Below are 23,241 nucleotides of genomic sequence, written 5' to 3' on the forward strand. Positions count from 1 at the left end.
ATTATATAAACTAAAAATCTTCTGCACAACAAAGGAAACAATCAACAGAGTGAACAGTCAACCTGAAGAACAGGAGAAAATATGTGCAAACTATTCATCTGATAAGGGATTAATATCCAGAATATACAAACAACTCAACAGCAAAAACTCAATCTGATTTTAAAATGGGCAAAAGTAGCCGGGCACGGTGGCTCACACCTGCAATCCAGGTACTTTGGGAGGCCAAGGCGGGCAGATCACTTTTGAGGCCAGGAGTTCAAGACCAGCCTGGCCAACATGGTGAAAACCTGACTCTACTAAAAATACAAAAATTAGCTGGGTATGGTGGTGCATGCCTGTAGTCTCAGCTACTCAGGAAGCTGAGGCAGGAATCGTTTGAACTCGGGAAGTGGAGGTTGCAGTGAGCCGAGATTGCACCACTGCACTCCAGCCTGAGTGACACAGTAAAACTCTGTCTTAAAAAAAAGAAAGACAAGGCTGGGCGCGGTGGCTCAAGCCTGTAATCCCAGCACTTTGGGAGGCCGAGACGGGCGGATCACGAGGTCAGGAGATCGAGACCATCCTGGCTAACCCGGTGAAACCTCGTCTCTACTAAAAAAATACAAAAAACTAGCCGGGCGAGATGGCGGGCGCCTGTAGTCCCAGCTACTCGGGAGGCTGAGGCAGGAGAATGGCGTAAACCTGGGAGGCGGAGCTTGCAGTGAGCTGAGATCCGGCCACTGCACTCCAGCCTGGCCCACAGAGCCAGACTCCGTCTCAAAAAAAAAAAAAAGAAAGACAAATGAGCTAAACATACATTTCTCAAAAGAAGACATACAAATGACCAACAGGTATATGGAAAGATCCTCAACATCACTAATGATCAGAGAAAAGCAAATCAAAACCTCAAAGAGGTATCATCTCATTCTAGTTAGAATGGCTATTAGCAAAACGAAAGGAAAAAAAAGCTGGGAAAGGGGAACTCTAATATACTGATGGTGGGAATGTAAATCAGTATAGCCAAATACATAAAACTGTATGGAATTTCCTCAAAAAACTAAAAATAGAACCATTATATGATCCGGCAATCCCACTACTGGATATCCAAAGGAAAGGAAATCAGTATGTCAAAGAGAGACGTGCATTGCTTTGTTTATTGTAGCTCTATTCGCAATAGCCAAGATATGAAATCAACATAAGTGTCCATCAACAGACAAAATGTGGCATATATTCACAACGGAATACTATTTAGCCATTTAAAAAAGACAAAATTCTGTCATTCGTAGCAACATGGATGAGTTTAGAGGACACTATGGTAAGTCAGATAAGCCAGGCTCAGGAAGATAAATACCACATGTTCTCACTTATATGGAAGCTTAGGAAGTTGACTCATAGAAGTGAGAAAGGGTAGTAGGGAGAGGCAGGTAGCCAAAGCTCAGTTATCAGATACAAATATACAGTTAAATAGGAGGAATAAATTCTACTAAAGGAGGCCAGTGGACAGTGCCCAAAAGAAAGAATGAAGTTTCCATCAGGCTGGGTGGGCCCTTTGGATAAAATGAGTATTTGTTTAATTTCCAAGAAAAGCATTAGTCTACTGTAATATACACCAAGGCCCAAGTCTATAAAAGGCCATTTTGTGAACAGGGGGCACACAGGAGCCCATAACCAGTCTACTCAGTGAATTCTCTTTTAGGAGGCTAAGTGTAAAGAATTAGGCCCAAAGAAAACTACAAATGACCATGACTTACTATAAACCCAAGAAAATGGGAATACGTATCATTCAAAATCCTGGCAGAAAAAAGTAAGTAAAATCAAATCAGGTGACTCAAAGGCAGTTTAGAGACTATGCTATTATACAAAGGTATGGGCAAAATACAGAGAAACTACAAAGCTGGTAGGACACTTAGGCATGAAGGGACAAGAGGAGGCAGCAGTTACCAAAACCAGGGAGCAAGATGTGTAGAGAATGCCACCAGACAGGAAAGGCATCACTTTTAGCAACCCAGGGCACCCAGCAGGAAAGAGGCCTGAGGGTAACGACATAGCATCACTCTGTATCTCCTTTGACCTCCTGCTGGTGGCTCCCACTCACCAAGCCCAAGCAGGAGTCCACGAATGAAATCCAGGCAGGTTAGGTTCCTGGGGCAGAGAACAGGGTAAACAAGGGTGGGAAACAATATGGAAGGGCAAACAGAAGATTATCCAGCATGTATATAATAATTCCAATATTTCTGTGACATCTTATTTCAGAAAACTTTGGCATTTGCTATTACTTTTTTAAAAAAATACATGAAAAAATACATAAGGGATTATGTTCAAGGAACTCGTCACAGATGCATGGCACAAGGTATTAAAACTTAGGCATTGAGAAGTATTTGGCTTTGGAAGAAAAAAAACAAGTCAGGTAGCATTACTTTCTAGTAAGTTTCTTGAACAGCATATAAAATTCCAGACAATGCGTGGTGGCTCATGCCTATAATCCCAGCAATTTGGGAGGCTGAGGCGGGTGGATCACGAGGTCAGGAGTTCAAGAGCAGCCTGGCTAAGATGGTGAAACCCCATCTTACAAAACAAAAAAATTGGCCAGGTGTGGTGGCAGGCACCTGTAGTCCCAGGTACTCGGGAGCCTGAGGCAGGAGAATAGCTTGAACACAGGAGGTGGAAGTTGCAGTGAGCCGAGATCACACCACTGCACTCCAGCCTGGGCGACAGCGAGAGTCCACCACCACAAAAAAAAAAAAAAAAACACCATCTATTTATTTATTCCACCATTTTGCAATGACGCACAATAATGGCAGTCTTAATGTTTATTTCGTCTACATAATAGTCAGTCTTCATACACCAAGATCAGACTACGTTTTTAAACCAGTAGGACTATTTGCCAAACTGTATCTTTTAAATATAACTTAATATTTACTTCACATATTCAAACAAGAATTTGTGTCAAAACCATTAATTAAAATAAATTGTGAACGTAATTTGGCCAGCTTGCCACATTTATAGGATGACCATTCTATTAAACAAGTTATTCTCAGGATCAATTAGCTCCAGCAAAAAGAAAAGATACTTGTAATTTATATGATGGAGACTAAGCTAACACAAAAATAAATTATAAAAGCACACTGACGGGAGGCTGAGGCAGGAGAATTGCTTGAACCCGGGAGGCGGAGGTTGTGGTGAGCCGAGATTGTGCCACTGCACTCCAGTCTGGGCAACAAGAGCGAAACTCCGTCTCAAAAAAAAAAAAAAAAAAAGGCACACTGAGCCTACACTAACTTAGGCATACCAACCTAGCTATATATATTACCATGTATAATCTTAAGCACTAGAAATCCAAAACCAGGATCTCATATATACAGTTAGTCTGATCATATCTTATGACTTGAAATAAAAGCAATAAACTATTATTCACCAATTGTCTCCTGAGAAGGGCCTTCTTAGTGCCTGGCACTGTATTAAATACTGTACATATATTATTTAATTGAATCCTCTCAACCCTATGGCATAGATTTTTAATATTAATGTAAATATAACCAAATGACTAAGAAGTCCCCAAAAAAGCTGTCATATATTAAACATTAATAGTATTTGGGTAGCCATGGTGGTTCATGCCGGTAATCCTAGCACTTTGGGAGGCCAAGGCAGGAGGATCTCTTGAGCCCAGGAGTTCGAGACCAGCCTTGATAACATGACAAAATCCTGTACCTATAAAAAATACAAAAATTAGCCAGGTGTGGTGTCCTGTGCCTATAGTCCCAGCTATTCGTATCACCTGAGCCTGGGGAAATGGAGGTTACATGATGGCACCACTGTACTCCAACCTGGGCAACAGAGTGAGACCCCCTTTTAAGTATTTACTAACAACCATCTTGTCGCAATGAAAAAAGTCTGTAGCAGTCATAGCAGGTTGCCTACCCAAATCCATTCCCTACTCCCACTCCCAACCCAACTTCCCACTACCTGTCAGACCTTTCGCTGGGTGTTTTGTTGGGTCTTAAGGCTACCCCTTAAGCAAGAGCAGAAGGTGGATCTGGATTACTCTGAGTCAGGCAGACTCCTTTCCTCTTGCCAGGGATAACTGAGGAATAGGCATGTTGCACAATTCAGATTTAGGACAAGTCTGCTAGGAGCTTCTAGATTGTTTGCTTATAAAGAGAGACATATGGAAGAAACAGTCCTTTTTGTTCTCACTGGACATATTATGTGCAAATGTCATGCACAGAGCCTCTGCAGCCACCCAGTGCCAGGCACACTGAAGACAGCAGTGATGAAAAATATCAAGAACCTGGATCCTTGATGATACTGCAAAGCCCTTATATTTAACAACCCTGAAGTCACTTAGCCTAACTCAGGACTTACCATTACTGAGAAAATAAATCCCCCATTTTTTCAAGCAGTTTGGAAGTTGGGTTTTCTGCAAACTCCAGTGCAAAGTATCCTAACTGATAAAGGTATTAGCTAACAACAACAATTCTTCTTCTTGGGGCTTGTTTTAAAATAAGAATTTAAACCATAAGCATGATCAGGACTATGAAACGTCTAAGAAGACGGATAGCAATATATGGATCCTCTCTGAAGAATGTACACCTAAAATACACAGCGTCCAACAGCAAGGGCACAGGAAAGGTTTCAAAGCACCCCAACAGTGAAAATGCCAAAGGGTCAAAGGGCTACTGGAGCTTGGAAAAGTAACACTGATCCTCATGCCACACAACGGAAACTACTAATAACAATAAGAAACAGTTAAAAAGTAACAAGACATGGAGCTGGTGGGGCAAGGTATGGAGATACTTTCTGATACAGAGACAATTCCAGTATGTTTGAATGGATTAAAGTTTTATTAAAAATCTGAACAAAACTGCACCACTAACTCAGGTTAATCCTTAAATACACAAAGACCTATTACCTCTCCAGACACTACCTTCATCACAAGTTGTCAAGCTACTTAAGATAAAATGTTCACAAGAATTAAAATAGGAACATAACATGAATGCAATGTAATTATAACTTTATTAAGAGCACAATACTGAAAAGACACCTTAGTTTAAATGTTTTAATGAAACTATATTGGCGAAGGTAGGTAATGGTACTTTCAGAAAACACAAAGAATGAGTTTTTCCCTCTAGACAGTAAAATAAACGACTTTAATATATCCCCAAATCATGACTGTACCTGTTGTCTTTTGGCTGCCATAATGTTCAGCTTATCCACTTCAGGTTTTAGGGCTTTATACTGGATTCCTAAGTCTTGTTCATTGCCAGCATTTCTCAACTTCAAGATACCATCTTCCACCTATGAAAAAAAAAAAAAAAAAAAGGCCCCAAAAACCAAAAATTCTGAATGTAAGTCTGTAAATAAAGATGGCATCCTAGAAATTTTCATTCCTGTTAACAGCTGCTCAAGAAGCAATCCAAACTTAGCACTCTTGAGTTTGCATGGTCCTCTAACATTTCAACAGCAATCACACAGGAGCTTCATAGTGGGAAAGACACTAATACTGGCCTCTACCTTAAAGTACAAAATTTAATGCATCTTGGTTTTCTCAACTCCGGAACTCTACTAGTACAAGGAAAGATTTAATCATTACTGGGAAAAGGGAAGGAGACAAAACAGTATCTTTGCTACAAGTTCTTCATTTTAGACAACACTGGCTCTCAACAGAGCCAGGATGATACATAGTTGGACTAGAGGAATAAGTGGAAATTAAACAAAAATATCTCTGGTGACTGAGATAAACCAAATTCAAAACCAAACTAAATCCTAAGGAATGCTGAACTAAGGAAGGCCAGTAGCGATCTTCCTGTGATAGAACAAATTACAGACATAGGCCTGTATACTTACAACTTTCAGCTGAACAAGTAATTTGTAGACATCTGCCATGTCAGCCAAAATCAGCAAGCGGGTAACAGCAGAGAGCAAAGCTCGAGCTGCCCGAACCATGTTGCCTCGCTTCACAGAAGAGCAGGGATCATCTGCGAACTCTCCCGCAGCAGTCTTCATCAAATCACCTGTTTTACAGAATGAAAAACAAACTCAGCAACAATGAACTCAAATAACTGATCTACATTTTTAAAAAATATAAAAATAATCCAATCTTTGTATATTTCATGCACAAATTTAGTTTAAGAGTTTTCATTTTTGTTGTTGTTTGCTGTTCCTTTGTTTTATAGCTATCACTTAAAAAAGCACCTTCATATATTGCTGGTGAAAGCAAAATATCTGGAAAGTGACTTGGTACTACATATTAAGAGGCTTAAAAATATTTCCCTTTGATCTAATAATGCTCCTTTCCAAAAAAGGGCATTATATGTATCAAAAAAAAAAGAAGAAAAATTCAAGATTTGAACGGGAGAAAAAAAGCTTATCTAATGCAATCTACCCTCACATCCATAGAATACAGAAACAGGGCAACAATTATGCAGAACCGCAACAATTATGCAGAACCACCACACTTCATTAATCATCCCAACTATGCAATGTGTACAGCCATAACAGAGACTCATCGGTATGTGAAAATAGAGTTCAGCCACTGATTCATTCCTTTCCTTCGCAGAACACTACCGAAAGCTCAAATGCTCAACAATAAGCATCTAGTAAAGTAAATTATGGTGTAGCCTACAAATGACTATTATGAAAATATTTATAGATATGAAAAATGTTAAGCAGAAACAAATGAAATTATAAATGTATGTTTCTTTTTAAATACAGAGGAAAGACTGGAGTCAAAAGGCAAATAATAGTTATCACGGGGTTACACACTGCCTCTTTACATATTTGGTACTTATAAAAAGTTTCTATAATGAAGAGGTACTGTATCTACAATTTTTTTGAAACTAGCTAAAAACATATAAAATAGATTTTACTATAGTTAACAGGAATATCCAACTTATACAATCCTGAGCTCAAGAATTTATTTATAGCCTGGGCACGGTGGCTCACACTAGCAATCCCAGCGCTTTGTGAGGCCGAGGCAGGAGGATCTCTTTAGCCCATGCGTTTGAGGTTGCAGTGAGCCATAACTGCACCACTGCACTCTAGCCTGGGTGATAGACCAAGACCGTGTCTCTTAAAAAAAAAAAAAAAATTAAGAATTTATAACATTTCCTAGAAACTTGTGGAACTTACACTTTCTGTCATTTGTGTCTATTAAAATTATTTACGGTGCCCACTGTCACTCTTTTCTTACAGCTATAAAGGGCCAGCGTTGTGTCTTGTCCACTGGTTATACAAATAGGGCCTGTATGGAGACTATCTTTAGAATCTTGGAAAAGCAATTACTCCCTCCTCCTTTGGCTGAGCAAGCCCACTTCAGTTCACATTAAAGTCTAAAAGCCATTCACTCTCTCATGTCTTCCATGAATTTTTTTAAGGCACTTTCAAGAAGTCTAGCTATTTCTCAACAGACCTATCAAATTTCTCCTAGCTATCATCATTGGATGCACAACACAAGCAGAAGAGGGGTAAAAAAATTGCCTCACATGCATATATTAATTAGGCTTAGAAGCACTGTATAATTCTAAGAGTAAAGAAAAGCTCCACATATTTGTCAGGCCTGAAAAACTTTCAATGAATTACAGTTAAAAGGCTTTCCTGGATCTAACACAGTCTTCTCTCTTATATCTTCAGGAAAACACAGACATATGGCAATCATTATGTGGATTCGTAACATTAATGCTGATATCTTATGGTATTTTAAAAGATGGAGCTCATTCATTCTTTTATTTGTTCAACAAATGTTTGAGCACCTATCAAGGGCTGTGCCCTACTGGAGCTCTATGGAGGGAGGCAGACAAAAAATTAACAGCCAGTTAAGACAAGGCATCTGGTCTCGAAGGGTTCACAAATTATAGAGTATTACAATGCACCCAAAATTAAATAGCCTTGTGAACAAGGTGCTATGGAAATATGCTTAAGAAAACTATTTACTCAGGGAAGAATTTCTCTGCAACTCCTTGCAGAAAGAGATATTTGCCTTAAAAAAAATATTAATACTGTCTTAGGCCAGGAGTGGTGGCTCAAACCTGTAATCCCAGCACTTTGGGAGGCCGAGGTGAGTGGATCACCTGAGGTTAGAAGTTTGAGACCAGCCCGGCCAACATGATGAAACTCCGTCTCTACTAAAAAAAATACAAAAAAATAGCCAGGTGTGGTGGCGGGTGCCTGTAATCCCAGCTACTCGAGAGGCTGAGGGACGAAAATCGCTTGAACCTAGGAGGCGGAGGTTGCAGTGAACTGAGAATGCACCACTGTACTCCAGCCTGAGCAACAAGAGCAAAACTCCATCTCAAAAAAAAAAAAAAAAAAATACATATATATGTGTGTGTGTGTGTAAATACACAGTCTTAAACAGTATTATTACCAAACAAGAGAACAAGCAAGAGATGTTGACCCTATATAATAAGCAGAACTTCACCTAATTTAGCACTTGCTACAAACTAAAAACAAACAAATCCACTTTCAAAACACAAAGCTGAACATACCATCCCCACCTTCAAATAACTTATCCAGAAAAGATGGATCTGACCACTAAGAAATTATGTGGCATTTTAACATGCAAGCTACAAAAAAGAAAACACAAGGTGTCATGGGAATTCCAAGGAGGAAGCACTAACAACCAGTTTGGGGAAGAAATGAAATGCCAGCAACAGCTTTATGGAAGGTATCGTACTCTGAAATGAACCCATCCCTCAAAGGAGAGGAAGGATGTGGGCAGCAGAGTTAAGGGAGTTACCACCTCAAGCAGAAGGAACAGTAACATAATAATGTCCAACACTGGCCGGGTGCTGTGGCTCACACCTATAATCCCAGCACTCTGGGAGGCTGAGGCCGGTGGATCACTTGAGGTCGGGAGTTCAAGACCCGGCTGGCCAACATGGTGAAACCCCATCTCTACTAAAAATGCAAAGACATGGTGGCAGGAGCCTGTAATCCTTACTCAGGAGGCTGAGGCAGGAGAATCACTTGAACCCAGGAGGCGGAGGTTGCAGCGAGCCGAGATTGCACCACTGCACTCCAGCCTGGGCGACAAAGAGAGAGTCTGTATCAAAAAAAAAAAAAAAAAAAAAAAGTCCAACATTTATTTAAATTATCTACTCTACGGCACTACACGTATCTTTAAAATTCTGTTACCCATCTAGAAAGTAAGTGGTAGTAATCTTTGCTTATAAATAATACAACTAAAGCTTATACAGATTAACTAACTTAATCCCTGCCACCTTAACTAGTAAATGACAGAGCTGGGATTTGTAATGCCAGTATTTACGCTCTTTGTAGAACCACTTATCATGCTAAGGTATACAATAAGAAGGCTTATATATTATATATTAATATATAATTCATATATTAATTAGGCTTAGAGGCATAATATCTAGTTTGAATTATCTAGTCTGAGGAGAAAGGGATATGTTTAGAAGAAGCAGAAGATGGCCGGGCGCGGTGGCTCACGCCTGTAATCCCAGCACTTTGGGAGGCCGAGACGGGCGGATCACGAGGTCAGGAGATCGAGACCATCCTGGCTAACACGGTGAAACCCCGTCTCTACTAAAAAAATACAAAAATTAGCCGGGCGCGGTGGCGGGCGCCTGTAGTCCCAGCTATACTGGAGGCTGAGGCAGGAGAATGGCTTGAACCCGGGAGGCGGAGCTTGCAGTGAGTGGAGATCGCGCCACTGCACTCCAGCCTGGGCGACAGGGCGAGACTCCGTCTCAAAAAAAAAAAAAAGAAGCAGAAGATAAGAGTAGAAAGGCCGTAGACAAACAGAATTCAATTCCCTCAACCAAAGGGAAGTCAAAGTACACAGGATTAACCTGTCTAAAGTACATACAATAAACCTAACCAGAGACATGGATCAGAAAGCTACAGTGAGAGCCCAGAAAAGAGTGGTAGTAAATTACAAAGGCAGGGGTCAAAAGATCTGATCACCTTTGATTAAGCACAGTAGATTCTTTAAAGGTTGCAAGCATAGGGCCTTTCTGAGTGGGAGAAGAAAGCCAGAGCTGTATGAAAACACGAGTTGGGAAAGATTTAGGAAAAAAAAAAAAGTTAGGACCCTCGAGACTGTGGACATCGGAATAAGGAGAGGAAGATTCTGTAATAAAAGAAACAGAATAAAGAGAACCAAGACTGTCAAAAACGAGAAGGCCAGACTTGTAAGAGAAAACTAGTCAATCAAAACAAATGTAAACATAGAGATTAATCAACTATAACTGAGAACCCAGAAATATATTCCGATTTTAACAAGAGTGCCAATAATATTCAATGAAGAATGATCTTGTCCACAAATGGTGCTAAGACAAGTGCAATATGCAAAAGAATTAAGTTGGACCCCTATCTCACACCATATACTTACAAAATTGATCAAAATCTAAATGTTAGAACTAAAATTATAAAACACTTAGAAGATAACACTTCATGACCTCTGATTCACAATGGTTTCTTAGCTATGACACCAAAAGTACAAACAACAGAACAAAAAACAGATAAGGTGGACATCATAAAAACATTTAAAATTTTGTGCTTCAAGGAACACTACTAAGAAAGTAAAAAGACAACCCACAAATGGAAGAAATTTTCTGCAAATTATATATAAGGATCTAGTATCCAGAATATATAAAGAACTCTTATACTAAATATACATATTTTTTTAAGTTGGCTGCAGTGGCATGTGTTTGCAGTCCTAGCTACTTGAGAGGCTGAAGCAGGAGAACTGCTTGAGCCCAGAAGTTAGCATCTAGCCTGGGCAACATAGCAAGACCTGGCTTCTTTAAAAACAAACAAACAAACAAACAAAAATAGACAAATAATCCAACTTAAAATAGGCAAAGGATTTAAACAGGTGCCCATCTGAAGATTTAGAAATGGCCAATAAGCACATGAAAAGCATGATGCTCAACCTCATTAGCCATCAAGTAATACAAATCAAAACCACACAAAGATATCACCTCATACCTAGTAGGATGCCTATCATACAAAGGGCAGATAATAGCAAATGGCAAGAATATGGGGAAATTAGAACTCTCATATCCCAATGTTGGGAATGTAAAAAGGTGCATCTGCTTTGGAAAACAATCTGGCAGTTCCTTAAGGTGTTAAATGTTGAATTATCATATGACTCAGTAATTCCACCGCTAGGTGGATATGGTTTGGATCTGTGTCCCTGCCCACATCTCAAGTCAAACTGTAATTCTCATTGTTGGAGGTGGACCTGGTGGGAGGTAAGTGGATCATAGGAGCGGTTTCTCATGAATGGGTTAGTACCAACCTCTTGGTGCTGTTCTTGTGATGGTGAATGAGTTCTAATGAGATCTGATTGTTTAAAGGTGTGTGTGACACCTCTCCCACGCCCTCTCTTGCTCCTCCTCCTGCCATGTTAGATGCCTACCTGCCCATTTGCCTTCCACCATAATTGGAAGCTTCCTGAGGTCACCCCAGAAGGAGATGCCACTATGCTTCCTGTACAGCCTGCAGAACCTTGAGCCAATTAAATGTCTTTTCTTTATAAATTACCCAGTCTCCGGTATTTCTTTATAGCTATGTGAGAACAGACTAATATACGTTGATGCAAAAATAACTGCAGTTTTCACCATTACTTTTTTTTTTAAATGACCAAAACCACAACTACTTTTGCACCAACCTAATACATAGCTACACAACTAAAAACCTATAAATGAATGCTCACGGTGTCACTAATCATAATAGCTGAAAAGCAGAAAGAAACCAAACACCTACCAACTGGAAAACAGACATACAAAATGTGGCATTATCCAGTATTTAGCCGTAAGAAAAAATGAAGTGCTGATACATGTGCAACATGGATGAACTTTCAAAACATACGTTCAGTGAAAGAATACTGTATTGTTCCATTTATATAAAATTGCCATTTGCCACAATAGGCAAATCCATAGAGACAGAAGGTAATGCTTGCTGGGCAATGGGAAGGAGGTAAGAAGAATCAGGACTAACTTGTAATAGGTAAAACCAGGTTTCTTTTTGGGATGATGAAAATGTCTGAAAGTACACAGTGGTGATGGCTGCACAACCTAATGAATATACTAAAAACCACTGAATTGTGCACTTTAAAACGGTGAATTTTATGTATGTGAGTTATAGCTCAATAAACAAAAAGGAAAAAAAAAACAGTATTGAATGCAGTAACATGAAAGAGCACAGGTTCTGGAGCTGGATATAGGCTGAAGTTTTGGCTTTGCCACTTGCCAGCTACGCAACTAGACTTTGTGAGTCTGTTTCCTCTTCTGTACAACATGTAGAATACCTGCTGTGAATGTCACTTAAAATATCTTGTAAAATGCCTAGTTCAGTGCCTTGCAGCACTAGGAGACAAAATAGGGTTGGTAGAAAGGATTGATACTAGGTAAAACAAGCTCAGAAGACAGAGAAAAGGTCTTCATTGTGTTTCATCAGTATTCACCTATTCAACAGCAACCCTCAAGAGCATTCACGCCTCTTTCAAAACATGCTTACTGATCACCTTCTATGAACCAGGCACTATTCTAAATGCTCCAGGGAATGAACCAACCAGGCCAGGAAAAAATCCCAGGCTCCAGGGAACTTACATTCTAGTGGGAGAGAAAGACAATAAACAATAGTACTGGGGTAGGGTCAGGGGCAGTGACAGAAAGGAGGACAGAGAAAAGGGGTGTAAGGTACAATTTAAAATAGCGGGATCAAGGTAGGCCTCCTTGAAAAAATACCATTTGATTTGAAAACAGTCTTGACAAAGGAATCACAGGAATAATGTGGCTATCTGGAGGAACAGCATTCCAGGTAGAGGGAACACCAAGTCAAAGATCTAAAAAGATTATGGAAGGCCAAGGAAGCCAATGTGGCTGGCACAAGACGATGAAGAAGACGAGTGGCTTTCTGGGAATTGCACATACCAGACTTCAAGGGTAATACAAAGTTATAAATAAGACTGCTCTTTCAAAAATTTGGCCTAAGACCAGACACGGTGGCTCACACCTGTGATCTTAGCACTTCGAAAAGTCCAGGCAGGAGGACCCTTGAGACCAGGAGTTCAAGACCAGCCTGCGTAACACTGTGAGACCTCATCTCTACAAATAATAAAGAAAAAATAGCTAGGCATGGCCGGGCGCGGTGGCTCAAGCCTGTAATCCCAGCACTTTGGGAGGCCGAGACGGGCGGATCACGAGGTCAGGAGATCGAGACCATCCTGGCTAACACAGTGAAACCCCGTCTCTACTAAAAAATACAAAAAACTAGCCAGGCGAGGTGGCGGGCGCCTGTAGTCCCAGCTACTCGGGAGGCTGAGGCAGGAGAATGGCGTGAACCCGGGAGACGGAGCTTGCAGTGAGCCGAGATCCGGCCACTGCACTCCAGCCTGGGCGACAGAGCGAGACTCCGTCTCCAGGAAAAAAAAAAAAAAAAAATAGGCAGGCATGAGGGCATACACCTATAGTCTTAGCTACTTGGGAGGCTAAGATGGGATGATCACTTGAGCCCAGGAAGCCAAGGCTACAGTGAACCATGATCGTGCTACCACACTCCAGCATGTGGGTGACAGATAGCCCCATCTCCAAAAAAAAAAAAAAAAAAAGAATTTGGCCCATTACCAGGAGGAAAAGTCAAGGGCTACTAAAGGAATTATTTTCTACTTTATTTTCAATTTTATGTAGCACCTATAATCCCAGAATTCTGGGAAGCTGAGGCAGGAGGATCATTTCAGCCCAGAGAGTTTGAGATCAGTGTGGGCAACATAGTGAGACCCTGTCTCTATTGAAAAAATAATAATAATAATTAATTAGCTAAGTGTGGTGGTACATGCCTGTAATCCCAGCTACTCAGGAGGTTGAAGTGGGAGGATCACTTGAGCCCACGAGGTCAAGGCTACAGTGAGCTGGGACAGCACCACTGCACTTCAGACCTGGGCAACAGGGCAAGACCCTGTCTCAGAAAATAAAAATCTTGTGTAGGGGTACCGGTATAATAAACAGTAAGATCATAAACTCGGAAGTCAAACTAACAAAAACCACAGCTTCACCACTAAGTAAGTCTCAGGTTCCACAGTTGTAAAACAGAGATAACAATACTGATCATCTTCACTCTGCACAGTAGCACAGGACTGTAAAAATGACCATACAAGTTCAAACAGTGTAAACTGATCCTAATCAGAGATTAATCACAGAGAATTATGATTCTCCTGTGACCTTTAAAACTTTTTGGCAGTTTGCAACACCATGTTTGAAGAAAATAAAAAAATAAATTTTTTAAAAATAAGGCCCCCCCAAAATTGTGTCAGCCAGGCATACGAGCTCACAACTGTAATTCCTGCACTTTGGGAGGTCAAGGTAGGAGAATCAATTGAGCCCAGGAGTTTCAGATCACCCTGGGCAACAAAGTGAGCTACTTGGGAGGCTAAGATGGGATGATCGCTTGATCCCAGGAAGCCAAGGCTGCAGTGAGCCATGATCATGCCACTGCACTCCAGCATGTAAAAATTAAAAATAAATACTTTTGTCTAAGCATTAAAAATTCCTTTATTGTCTATTATTAATGTATAGGGATATGATATAGTCAACCAATATTTATTTAATGTACTAAATTAAAACATTATAAACACTGAAACAAAGTATTTTAATTTCCTTGTTAAAAAATTTTTTTCAATAGTAGTCTGAGCAATGCTTCCCTGCCTTCTTCTTGTCATTTACACTAGGGTGCAGAATGAGCATCTTTTGTAGCCCTTTGGCGAATCATCATATTCCTTTCTAAGTTTGGATCCATTTCCAACATTTTATCCAATATCTACACTTATTTGTCATGAATATCTTCAAGAGTTCCTTTAATGTGTCGTTTTTAATGATGTCACACATTCTCTTGGACATCATAACCACATTCCTCATTTAAGTCAAGAAGTTTGCCTTCACTAAGTAGTTCTAGCTGCATAGCCAGAGTTTTAAATAGCAGCTGGGTCAACATTTTCACAACCAGCTATTTCTTCCCTTTATATTCTAATGAAATTTCAATTCCAGGTCTACCACTTTTCATTTCTTTGTTGCACATTCGCCTTTGTTGGCTAATTCCCTCTTTCAATTATTCAATTCTGTCAAGGAGTTCATGTGGGTTTATCACTAGGAGAAAAGGAAGCAACACAACTATACACTTTGCATAAACTGAACAGATTTGCAGGGAACTATCACCAACAGACTTTGAAAGAGGTGACATGACTGGTCATGATGCACATCAGTTATTTATGCAGCTATTTGTACACTTAAAAGCCAGCAGCAACGTTTTTACAGTTACCCTTGAACAACATAGTCTGGGTTTGAATTGCATGGGTTTACTTATATGTGGATTTTGTTCAATAAGTATATTGAAAATTGTTTCAGAGATTTGCAACAATTTGAAAAAAACTCAAATCATATAATCCAGAAGTACCAAAAAATTAAGAAAAAGGTGTATCATGAATGCATAAAATATCACTAGCCTATTTTATCATGTACTACCATAAATATACACAAACCTACTACAGAAAGTTAAAACTTTTCAAAACTTAGGCACACAAACACAGGCCATACATGGTGCCATTTGCAGTCAAGGGAAATACAAACAAATGTAAAGATGCAGTTTAAATCATAATCAAACAAAAAATTAATTGTAGTACACACTGTACTACTGTAATAATTTTGTAGCCATCTCCTATTGCTATAGCAGTAAGCTCAAGTGTTGTGAATATCCACTTAAAATGCCATATGATGCATCTGCATGTGATGCTAATCACCTCCACCTGAGCAGTTCACGGCTAGTAAATTGCATATGACAGTGAAAAGTGGTCATTCGTAGTTCTCATACATTTTCATCATGTTTAATACAACACTCAAAACGTTGACACCATGAAGCTCATACGAAGTGCCACTAGTGATGCTGAAGTACTACCAAGAAGTAGAGAAAAGTCATGACGTTATAAGAAAAAGCTGAACTGCCTGATATGCACTGTAAATTGAGGTCTGCAGCTGTGGCTGCAGGCATGCGCCACCGTGCTCGCCCTTCTGTTGCATTTTTTTTTAGATGGAGTTTTGCTCGTTGCCCAGGCTGGAGTGCAGTGGCACCATCTCAGTTCACTGCAACCTCCACTTCCCAGGTTCAAGTGATTCTCCTGCCTCAGCCTCCCAAGTAGCTCAGATTACAGCATACGCCACCATGCATGGCTAATTTTTCTTTTTTTTTTTTTTTTTTTAAGTAGAGACAGGGTTTCTCCATGTTGGTCAGGCTGGTGTCGAACTCCTGACTCAGGTGATCTGCCTGCCTTGGCCTCCCAAAGTGCTGGGATTACAGGTGTGAGCCACTGCCTCTGGCCTGCTGCTGCACTTTTTAATGGCATTTGGGAACCCTTCTCTTGGTCAGCAGAAGCTGCTTCCACTGTTATCTTGATATTTTTAAGCCACATCTCTCTTATATTATCAAACCACCCCTTGCTGGCATTAAATTCTCCAGCTCTAGATCTTTCACCTCCCTTTTGCTTTAAATTGTCATATAACGACTTTGCTTTTTCTCAAATCTTACTAGTCTATAGGTACGCCCCTTTTTTTTTTTTTTTTTTTTTTTTTTGGACGGAGTCTCGCCTTGTTGCCCAGGCAGGAGTGCAGTGGTGCGATCTGGACTCACTGCAAGCTCCGCCTCCTGGGTTCATGCCATTCTCCTGCCTCAGCCTCCCAGTGGCTGGGATTACAGGCACTCGCCACCACGCCCGGCTAATTTTTTGTATTTTTAGTAGAGACGGGGTTTCACCGTATTAGCCAGGATGGTCTCGATCTCCTGACCTCGTGATCCGCCCACCTCGGCCTCCCAAAGTGCCAGAATTACAGGTGTGAGCCACCGCACCCGGCCAGGTACGCCTTTCTTATAATAGCCCTGCACCCACATAAAACCTGCATTTTCAACACAAGATAAAATTATTTTTGTAAAAAGTGCAGGGTTCTCATACATTTTTGGGACAACAAGAGTGAAACTGTCCGAAAAAAAAAAGTGCAGCAGAAGGCCGGGCCTGGTGGCTCACGCCTGTAATCCCAGCACTTTGGGAGGCTGAGGCCGGGGGATAACTTGAGGTCAAGGGTTCAAGACTGGACCTACTAAAAAAATAAATAAGTAATAATAAATAATAATAATATAAAAATTAGCCAGGCATGATGGCCTGGGTGACGTAGCAAGACTCCATCTCAAAAAAATGTTAAAAAAATAAAAAAATAAAAAAATTTTAAAAATACCTGTCAATTAGTTTATACAGTAAATTTTTAAGACACTAAAAGTGCTCTCTGCACACGAAAGGGCAAACTGGGGAAACTGAGGCAGACAGGAAATATGTCCACGGTCGCATGGTTGTAAAACCTGACTTTTGTTCCAGCTGTTTCCTGTCAACTACGCTACATCTAGTATTAACCAAGATACAAAGGAGATGAAACTTACAAGAACTCAATACTACTGTACCATCTGCCATGAAATAAAATCTGTCATCCGGTGATGCTCTCTCCTGAGCTGTAAACAAAATAAGTTCCTCTGGAGTTTAAAACAAAGACAATTGGCAATTATAAAGTAAACAAACAAACAAACAAACAAAACCCCACAATTCTTTATTAGGAGAAGAAAAGATCAAGAACTTTTTGAAGCATCAAATATCATGAGTAAACTCCCCTGAAAGCAACCAAACTTTATAAAGTTACAGGGAAAGGACAGGCTTGGAAAATATTTGGGCGATGGATAAAAAGAATAAAAGGCTTGTTTGTTTTAACCTGAGCCTGTTGCATTGCTCCTTTAAAACAAAGAATGCTATGAAGTAATGTTAATGAATACAACTACTTTTCTCCCAGAACACTACTTGGTGTAGATGAAATAAGGTATTGGAACTGGGTCCAAATCCAGCTTCGATATTTGACGGCTGTGTTACTTTGGGTTGCTTTATCTCTAGCTGTTTTCTTTTCTGTAAAATGAGTACACTATCTCCCATACCTTACTCGGTTGTTTTGAAAATTAAATGAGATAATATATGCAAAGCTCAACAAATACTTCTGTGCCCCCTTTTACTTTTCCATCTACTTTTTCCAATTTTTAAACCTATTTAGAACATGTCATTATCCACACACCAGCTGTTTCTTACCTTTTTAGAAATAGTCATGATAGCAAGTTTCCTAAAGGACAGAGGAAACGTTAGCTTTTAATTTTAAATGTTGAAGCTATAAAGGATGAGGAGAGCTTCCTTCACTCCACTGTTTATACTGCAGAAAGTAGTAATAATTGTTCCTTTTGTGCTAATAGCTACAACCAAAGCTTGCTGTGCCTTAAGTTTTTCCAACTGCTTTTTATTTTTAAGCAGTTTTTTTTGTTGTTGTTGTTGTTTTGGGTTTTTTTGTTTTGTTTTAAAGAAGTTCTCAAGTCAAGATGGGATTCCTTCCAGTTCTCAGGAACTGGTCATCTTCCTCATCTATCCCATTTACAGTGTCACATCCCAAAATTCTACAGTATACTACGACAAGAAAGATTCCCAACCACAATGTAATGGCTCAGAAATCCAGCTATGGAAACATCTCTACTGCCTCTAAAAGCCCTCCAAGGAACCTCAATAAATAGGGCAAAGTTCTATCTTCTTCCCCAAAACAATACTAAGGATACTTTTAAATAGCTTCTTCACCAGAACCTTTCTACCTTTAAGGTCCAGAAAAAAGAATTTTTGCCAGCCCAGTAGAGAAACACAGCTTATCTTCGATAAATTATACAATCTACCCCCCCTCCAGGTATCTTTATCAATTGAAATGATTTTCATTTTCATTTTAAATAGCAGATATATAACAATCCATACTGCACAGTGAGAATGGAGATCATAACGTGTTTATGTCCTGGGGAAGGTATGGGATAATAAACACTACAACCAACACATACCAAAATATCAACAGAGGCCAGGCGCGGTGGCTCACGCCTGTAATCCCAGCACTTTGGGAGGCCGAGGCGGGCGGATCACAAGGTCAGGAGATCGAGACCACGGTGAAACCCCATCTCTACTAAAAATACAAAAAATTAGCCGGGCGCGGTGGCGGGCGCCTGTAGTCCCAGCTACTCAGGAGGGTGAGGCAGGAGAATGGCGTAAACCCAGGAGGCGGAGCTTGCAGTGAGCCGAGATCGCGCCACTGCACTCCAGCCTGGGCGACAGAGCGAGACTCCGTCTCAAAAAAACAAAAAAACAAAAAAACAAAACAAAGTATCAACAGAGCTTAATCATAAGGCGGTACAGCCTGATTGTTTATTGTTTATTTTTACTTTCTATAATGAATACTTTCATATTAAAAGAAGTTTTTAAATGATAAAAATGTTAATATCTTTAGTTCATGTGTGTGATAATAAAACTCAGGCTTCAAATTTTCTTTTTTCTGAAGTATAAAAATCCGTGGCTGCTAGTTCATGCAAAAATGAAAAAGTAAAACTTGCACATACTACAAAATCTTTTTGTAAAAGCTTATAAAGTCAGCTAATAGAGGGGTTTATCCAAAATAAGAGTAAGCCAAGTGGTAAAATAAATGGGTACCTGTAGCCCCAATCTCATTTTTAAAATTTTTTGTAGAGTTGCTGCAGGGAAGAAGATTCAATGGTTACGTGGACCTTACGTAGGCATTTCTTAAACAGAACACTTTACAAGAGCATATTGTTTTGTTATCAACTGCCAAATCCAAAAGAGAAAAGAGATTTTAAAGACATCCACCTGAATGTTTTTGCAAACCAGCAAAACAGCCCTGTGCTAAAATGACAAAAGCTTCCAGGAGAAGAGTTAGACACCATCAACTATCTTAAACATGTTCAAATTACTCATTTCAGGATCAGTTTCATGAGCATACTTAGAATTCCAACTCTCCCTTCTCCTACTGATTTCCCAGACAACCATGCTCAAGTAACTTTGCTCTTTTTTCTCAAAATGATTTTAACTGTCTAAAACCTTTTATTTCTTCTCAGATATATACTTCTCCTTTATTTTATTTTATTTTATTTTTTTTCCTGAGACAGAGTCTCGCTCTGTCACCCCGGCTGGAGTGCAGTGGCGTGATCTCGGCTCACTGCAAGCTCTGCCTCCCGGGTTCACGCCATTCTCCTGCCTCAGCCTCCCAAGTAGCTGGGATTGCTGGCACCCACCACCACGCCCGGCTAATTTTTTGTATTTTTAATAGAGACGGGGTTTCACCACCGTCTCGATCTCCTAACCTCGTGATCCGCCCGCCTTGGCCTCCCAAAGTGCTGGGATTACAGGCGTGAGCCACCGCGCCCGGCCGATATATACTTCTTAACAATAGGAGACTTCAGTCTTTAAAGTAAAAAACTACGATTATAACTATTTCTTAACACCATACTCCTTTGAATATGTGAAAAGTGAATAAAACTCTTGACATAACAGTATTAAAGAGAAGTCTTTAGTTTGTTGGTATAAAATAATGTTCTTAAATCATATTACTCTCTAGAGGATAGTGTTCAGCCATTAAAAATTATGTTGTAGAAGAATACTTAATATTACCGAAAGATGTTCAGTATCCATTAAGTGAAAAAAAGCAAATGGCATAATCAAACCCAACATATCTCTACCCACATGGGCGTATTAATAGGAAACAAACTGCAAAGAGTTTAGGACAAAAATGTTAACCATTAGTTTCATCTCTAAGTTACAAAATTATAAGTTTGTATTTTTTTCTTTTTGCTCTTACTATCAAAACACATGTTCACAGCAGAAAATTAACGCTCATTTTAAAACAGTTTTTAATTCTATCCAGGGAGTAGAACTAGAAGAAAAAAAGAAAAAGAGAAAGTAACCAATATCACAGGCAAGCCTATAATAAAACTGCCCTGTACTTAACAGCTTGGCATCTTTTTACACGTGTTTTATAGAGTAAAAAATATCCAGCCCTGGATTTGAATGAATACCCAAAACCTCCCTATCATGAGATTCCTAACTCTTGAAAGTTACGTTTTGGTGCTTTAGCTCCAAAACCTACTGATAAACCTACTTTATACCAAATTTTCTTAAATATATCTGATTTGATTAAGGGATCTCACCAATAAGTGATAGCTTTTTTTTTTTTTCTTTTTACAGTCTCGCTCTGTTGCCCAGGCTGGAGTGCCGTGGCACAATTTCGGCTCACTGCAATCTCCACCTCCTGAGTTCAAGCAATTCTACTGCCTCAACCTCCAGAGTAGCTGGGATTACAGGAGTGCATGACCATGCCCAGTTAATTTCTGTATTTTTAGTAGACGGGGTTTCACCATGTTGGTCAGGCTGGTTTCAAACTCCTGACCTCGTGATCCGCCCACCTCAGCCTCCCGAAGTGCTGGGATTACAAGCATGAACCACCGCACCTGGCCAGCTTTTTTTTTTTTTTTTTTTTTTTTTGAGACAGAGTCTCGCTCCTTCACCTAGGGTGGTATGCAGTGGTGCAATCTTGGCTTATTGCAACCTCCACCTCCTGAGTTCAAGTGATTCTCCCACCTCAGTCACTTGAGTAGATGGGGCTTCAGGTTAAAGCTACCACACCTGGCTAATTTTTGTATTTTCAGTAAAGACAGGGTTTCACCATGTTGGTCAGGCTGGTCTCGAATTCCTGACCTCGGGTGATCTACCTGTCTCAGCCTCCCAAAGTGCTGGAATTACAGGCATGGGCCACCACGCCCAGCCTGATAACTATTTTCATCTGTTATTCCATCAACTTTCATTTTACAAAATAATAAAATAACAGGACCAAGACTTCACAAAATTATCTCCTAACTTCAAGATAATCCAAAGTTAAATATTATTTCCTACCCCATCCCAACCCCATGTCCCACCACTCCCACCCAGCCAAATTTTAATTCATTTTCTATGATCTGGTAAAAGACATTTTCCACACTTGTCAATGAAGACAAATTGGCAATATAGATGCAAAAAATAATAGACTTCATAACACAGCCCTTATAAGAAGGAACCAAATGGTAGCACATATTTGGCATAACCCACATGCCCTATGACATGAGGATGACCTTGAATAAAACACTTTAATCTTCTCAATCTTAAGCCTTCCATTTATCAAGGAGGGATATTTGGTAAAAACGGACCCCTAGATGATATTCCTGTAAGTACAGATAAACTAAGAATGACTCAAAAGAATCCCTGACAGATGCCTTAAGAGAACTTTCTGGCATGCAGTTTTTTTGTTTTGTTTTGTTTTGTTTTGTTTTTTTAATCCACCCAATTGTTTATCTTTTGAAAGTCAACCCAGAAAAGAGGCCAGGTCTGGCGGCTCATGCCTGTAATCCCAGCACTTTGGGAGGCGAAGACAGGCAGATCACCTGAGGTCAGGAGTTCGAGACCAGCCTAGCCAACGTGCCAAAACCCTGTCTCTACTAAAAATACAAAATTAGCCAGGCGTGGTGGTGGGTGCCAGCAATCCCAGCTACTTGGGAGGCTGAGGCAGGAGAATCACTTGAACCCAGGAGGCAGAGGTTGCAGTGAGCCGAGATTGCACCACTGCACTCCAGCCTGGGCAACAGAGCAAGACTCAGTCTATTTAAAAAAAAAAAAAAAAAAAAAACCCAGGAAATAAACATTTAATATGAAGTAATTTAAATACTATAAGCCCATCTGAATCAGAGCAAGTCTAGAAAACCTCTTAACTTACCCCCCCACCTTCCCCATCCCCTGAGGGTAAGGAAAGAAGCTTTGAAATTTCTTTTTCCAGTTGACAGACAGAATGGATTAAAAAAAAAAGAAGTTAAAATAAAGTAACACACATATTCATGTTCTCATTTTCCTTACTAATTCAAGTGTGCCCTGCTGCTATTCAGAAACACTCCAAAGAGAGGCACTTACTTCCTGATTACACATTCAAATAAATGCATAACATGCATTTCAACTTGGAATCACTTTCTTAAGAAATTAACTAGTAGAAATCATGTTACTGCAACATCATGGTTGAAGTCATGCCAAAACCAAAATTTTAATACCTAAAATAACTTCCTCAGCTACACTGACTGTACAAATATATTAAGGCAGTAATATTACACACTGTAACTTATAAGTATTATTATCCTGGCTAGTGTTACTTATTTTTGTGAGTTTAACAAGACAGACTTTTTAATAAAAGGGGAAAAAATGAACCACTTCAAAATGACATTAGAATTTAATAACTTCACTCTTCTTTCCTTAATTCCAAGCTGGCTACAGCAGAACCCAAGTCTCTGCAAAGCAGCATATGCTCACACAAGGGTAGTGATCCAGAAGCAGACAGC

General features: G+C 39.8%; 1 protein-coding gene across 4 annotated transcripts in view; it reads right to left on the minus strand.

Annotated features, from left to right (window-relative positions):
* LOC105467073 (catenin alpha 1) overlaps nucleotides 1-23,241 on the minus strand; it is a 178,127-nt gene that overhangs the window by 118,695 nt on the left and 36,191 nt on the right. For all 4 annotated transcript variants that reach the window (XR_011624652.1, XM_071098350.1, XM_011716416.3 and 1 more), the window contains exons 4-5: nucleotides 5,824-5,990; nucleotides 5,155-5,274 (exon numbers count right to left, since the gene is read on the minus strand). Coding sequence is in view for 3 of the 4 variants with exons in the window: in XM_071098350.1 (XP_070954451.1) it covers nucleotides 5,155-5,274; nucleotides 5,824-5,990 (287 nt within the window). In the remaining variant the exon portion in view is untranslated. The remainder of the gene's footprint in view (nucleotides 1-5,154; nucleotides 5,275-5,823; nucleotides 5,991-23,241) is intronic.

The sequence above is a fragment of the Macaca nemestrina genome, chromosome 6, assembly GCF_043159975.1.
Source record: "Macaca nemestrina isolate mMacNem1 chromosome 6, mMacNem.hap1, whole genome shotgun sequence".
Classification (NCBI taxonomy): Eukaryota; Metazoa; Chordata; class Mammalia; order Primates; family Cercopithecidae; genus Macaca; species Macaca nemestrina.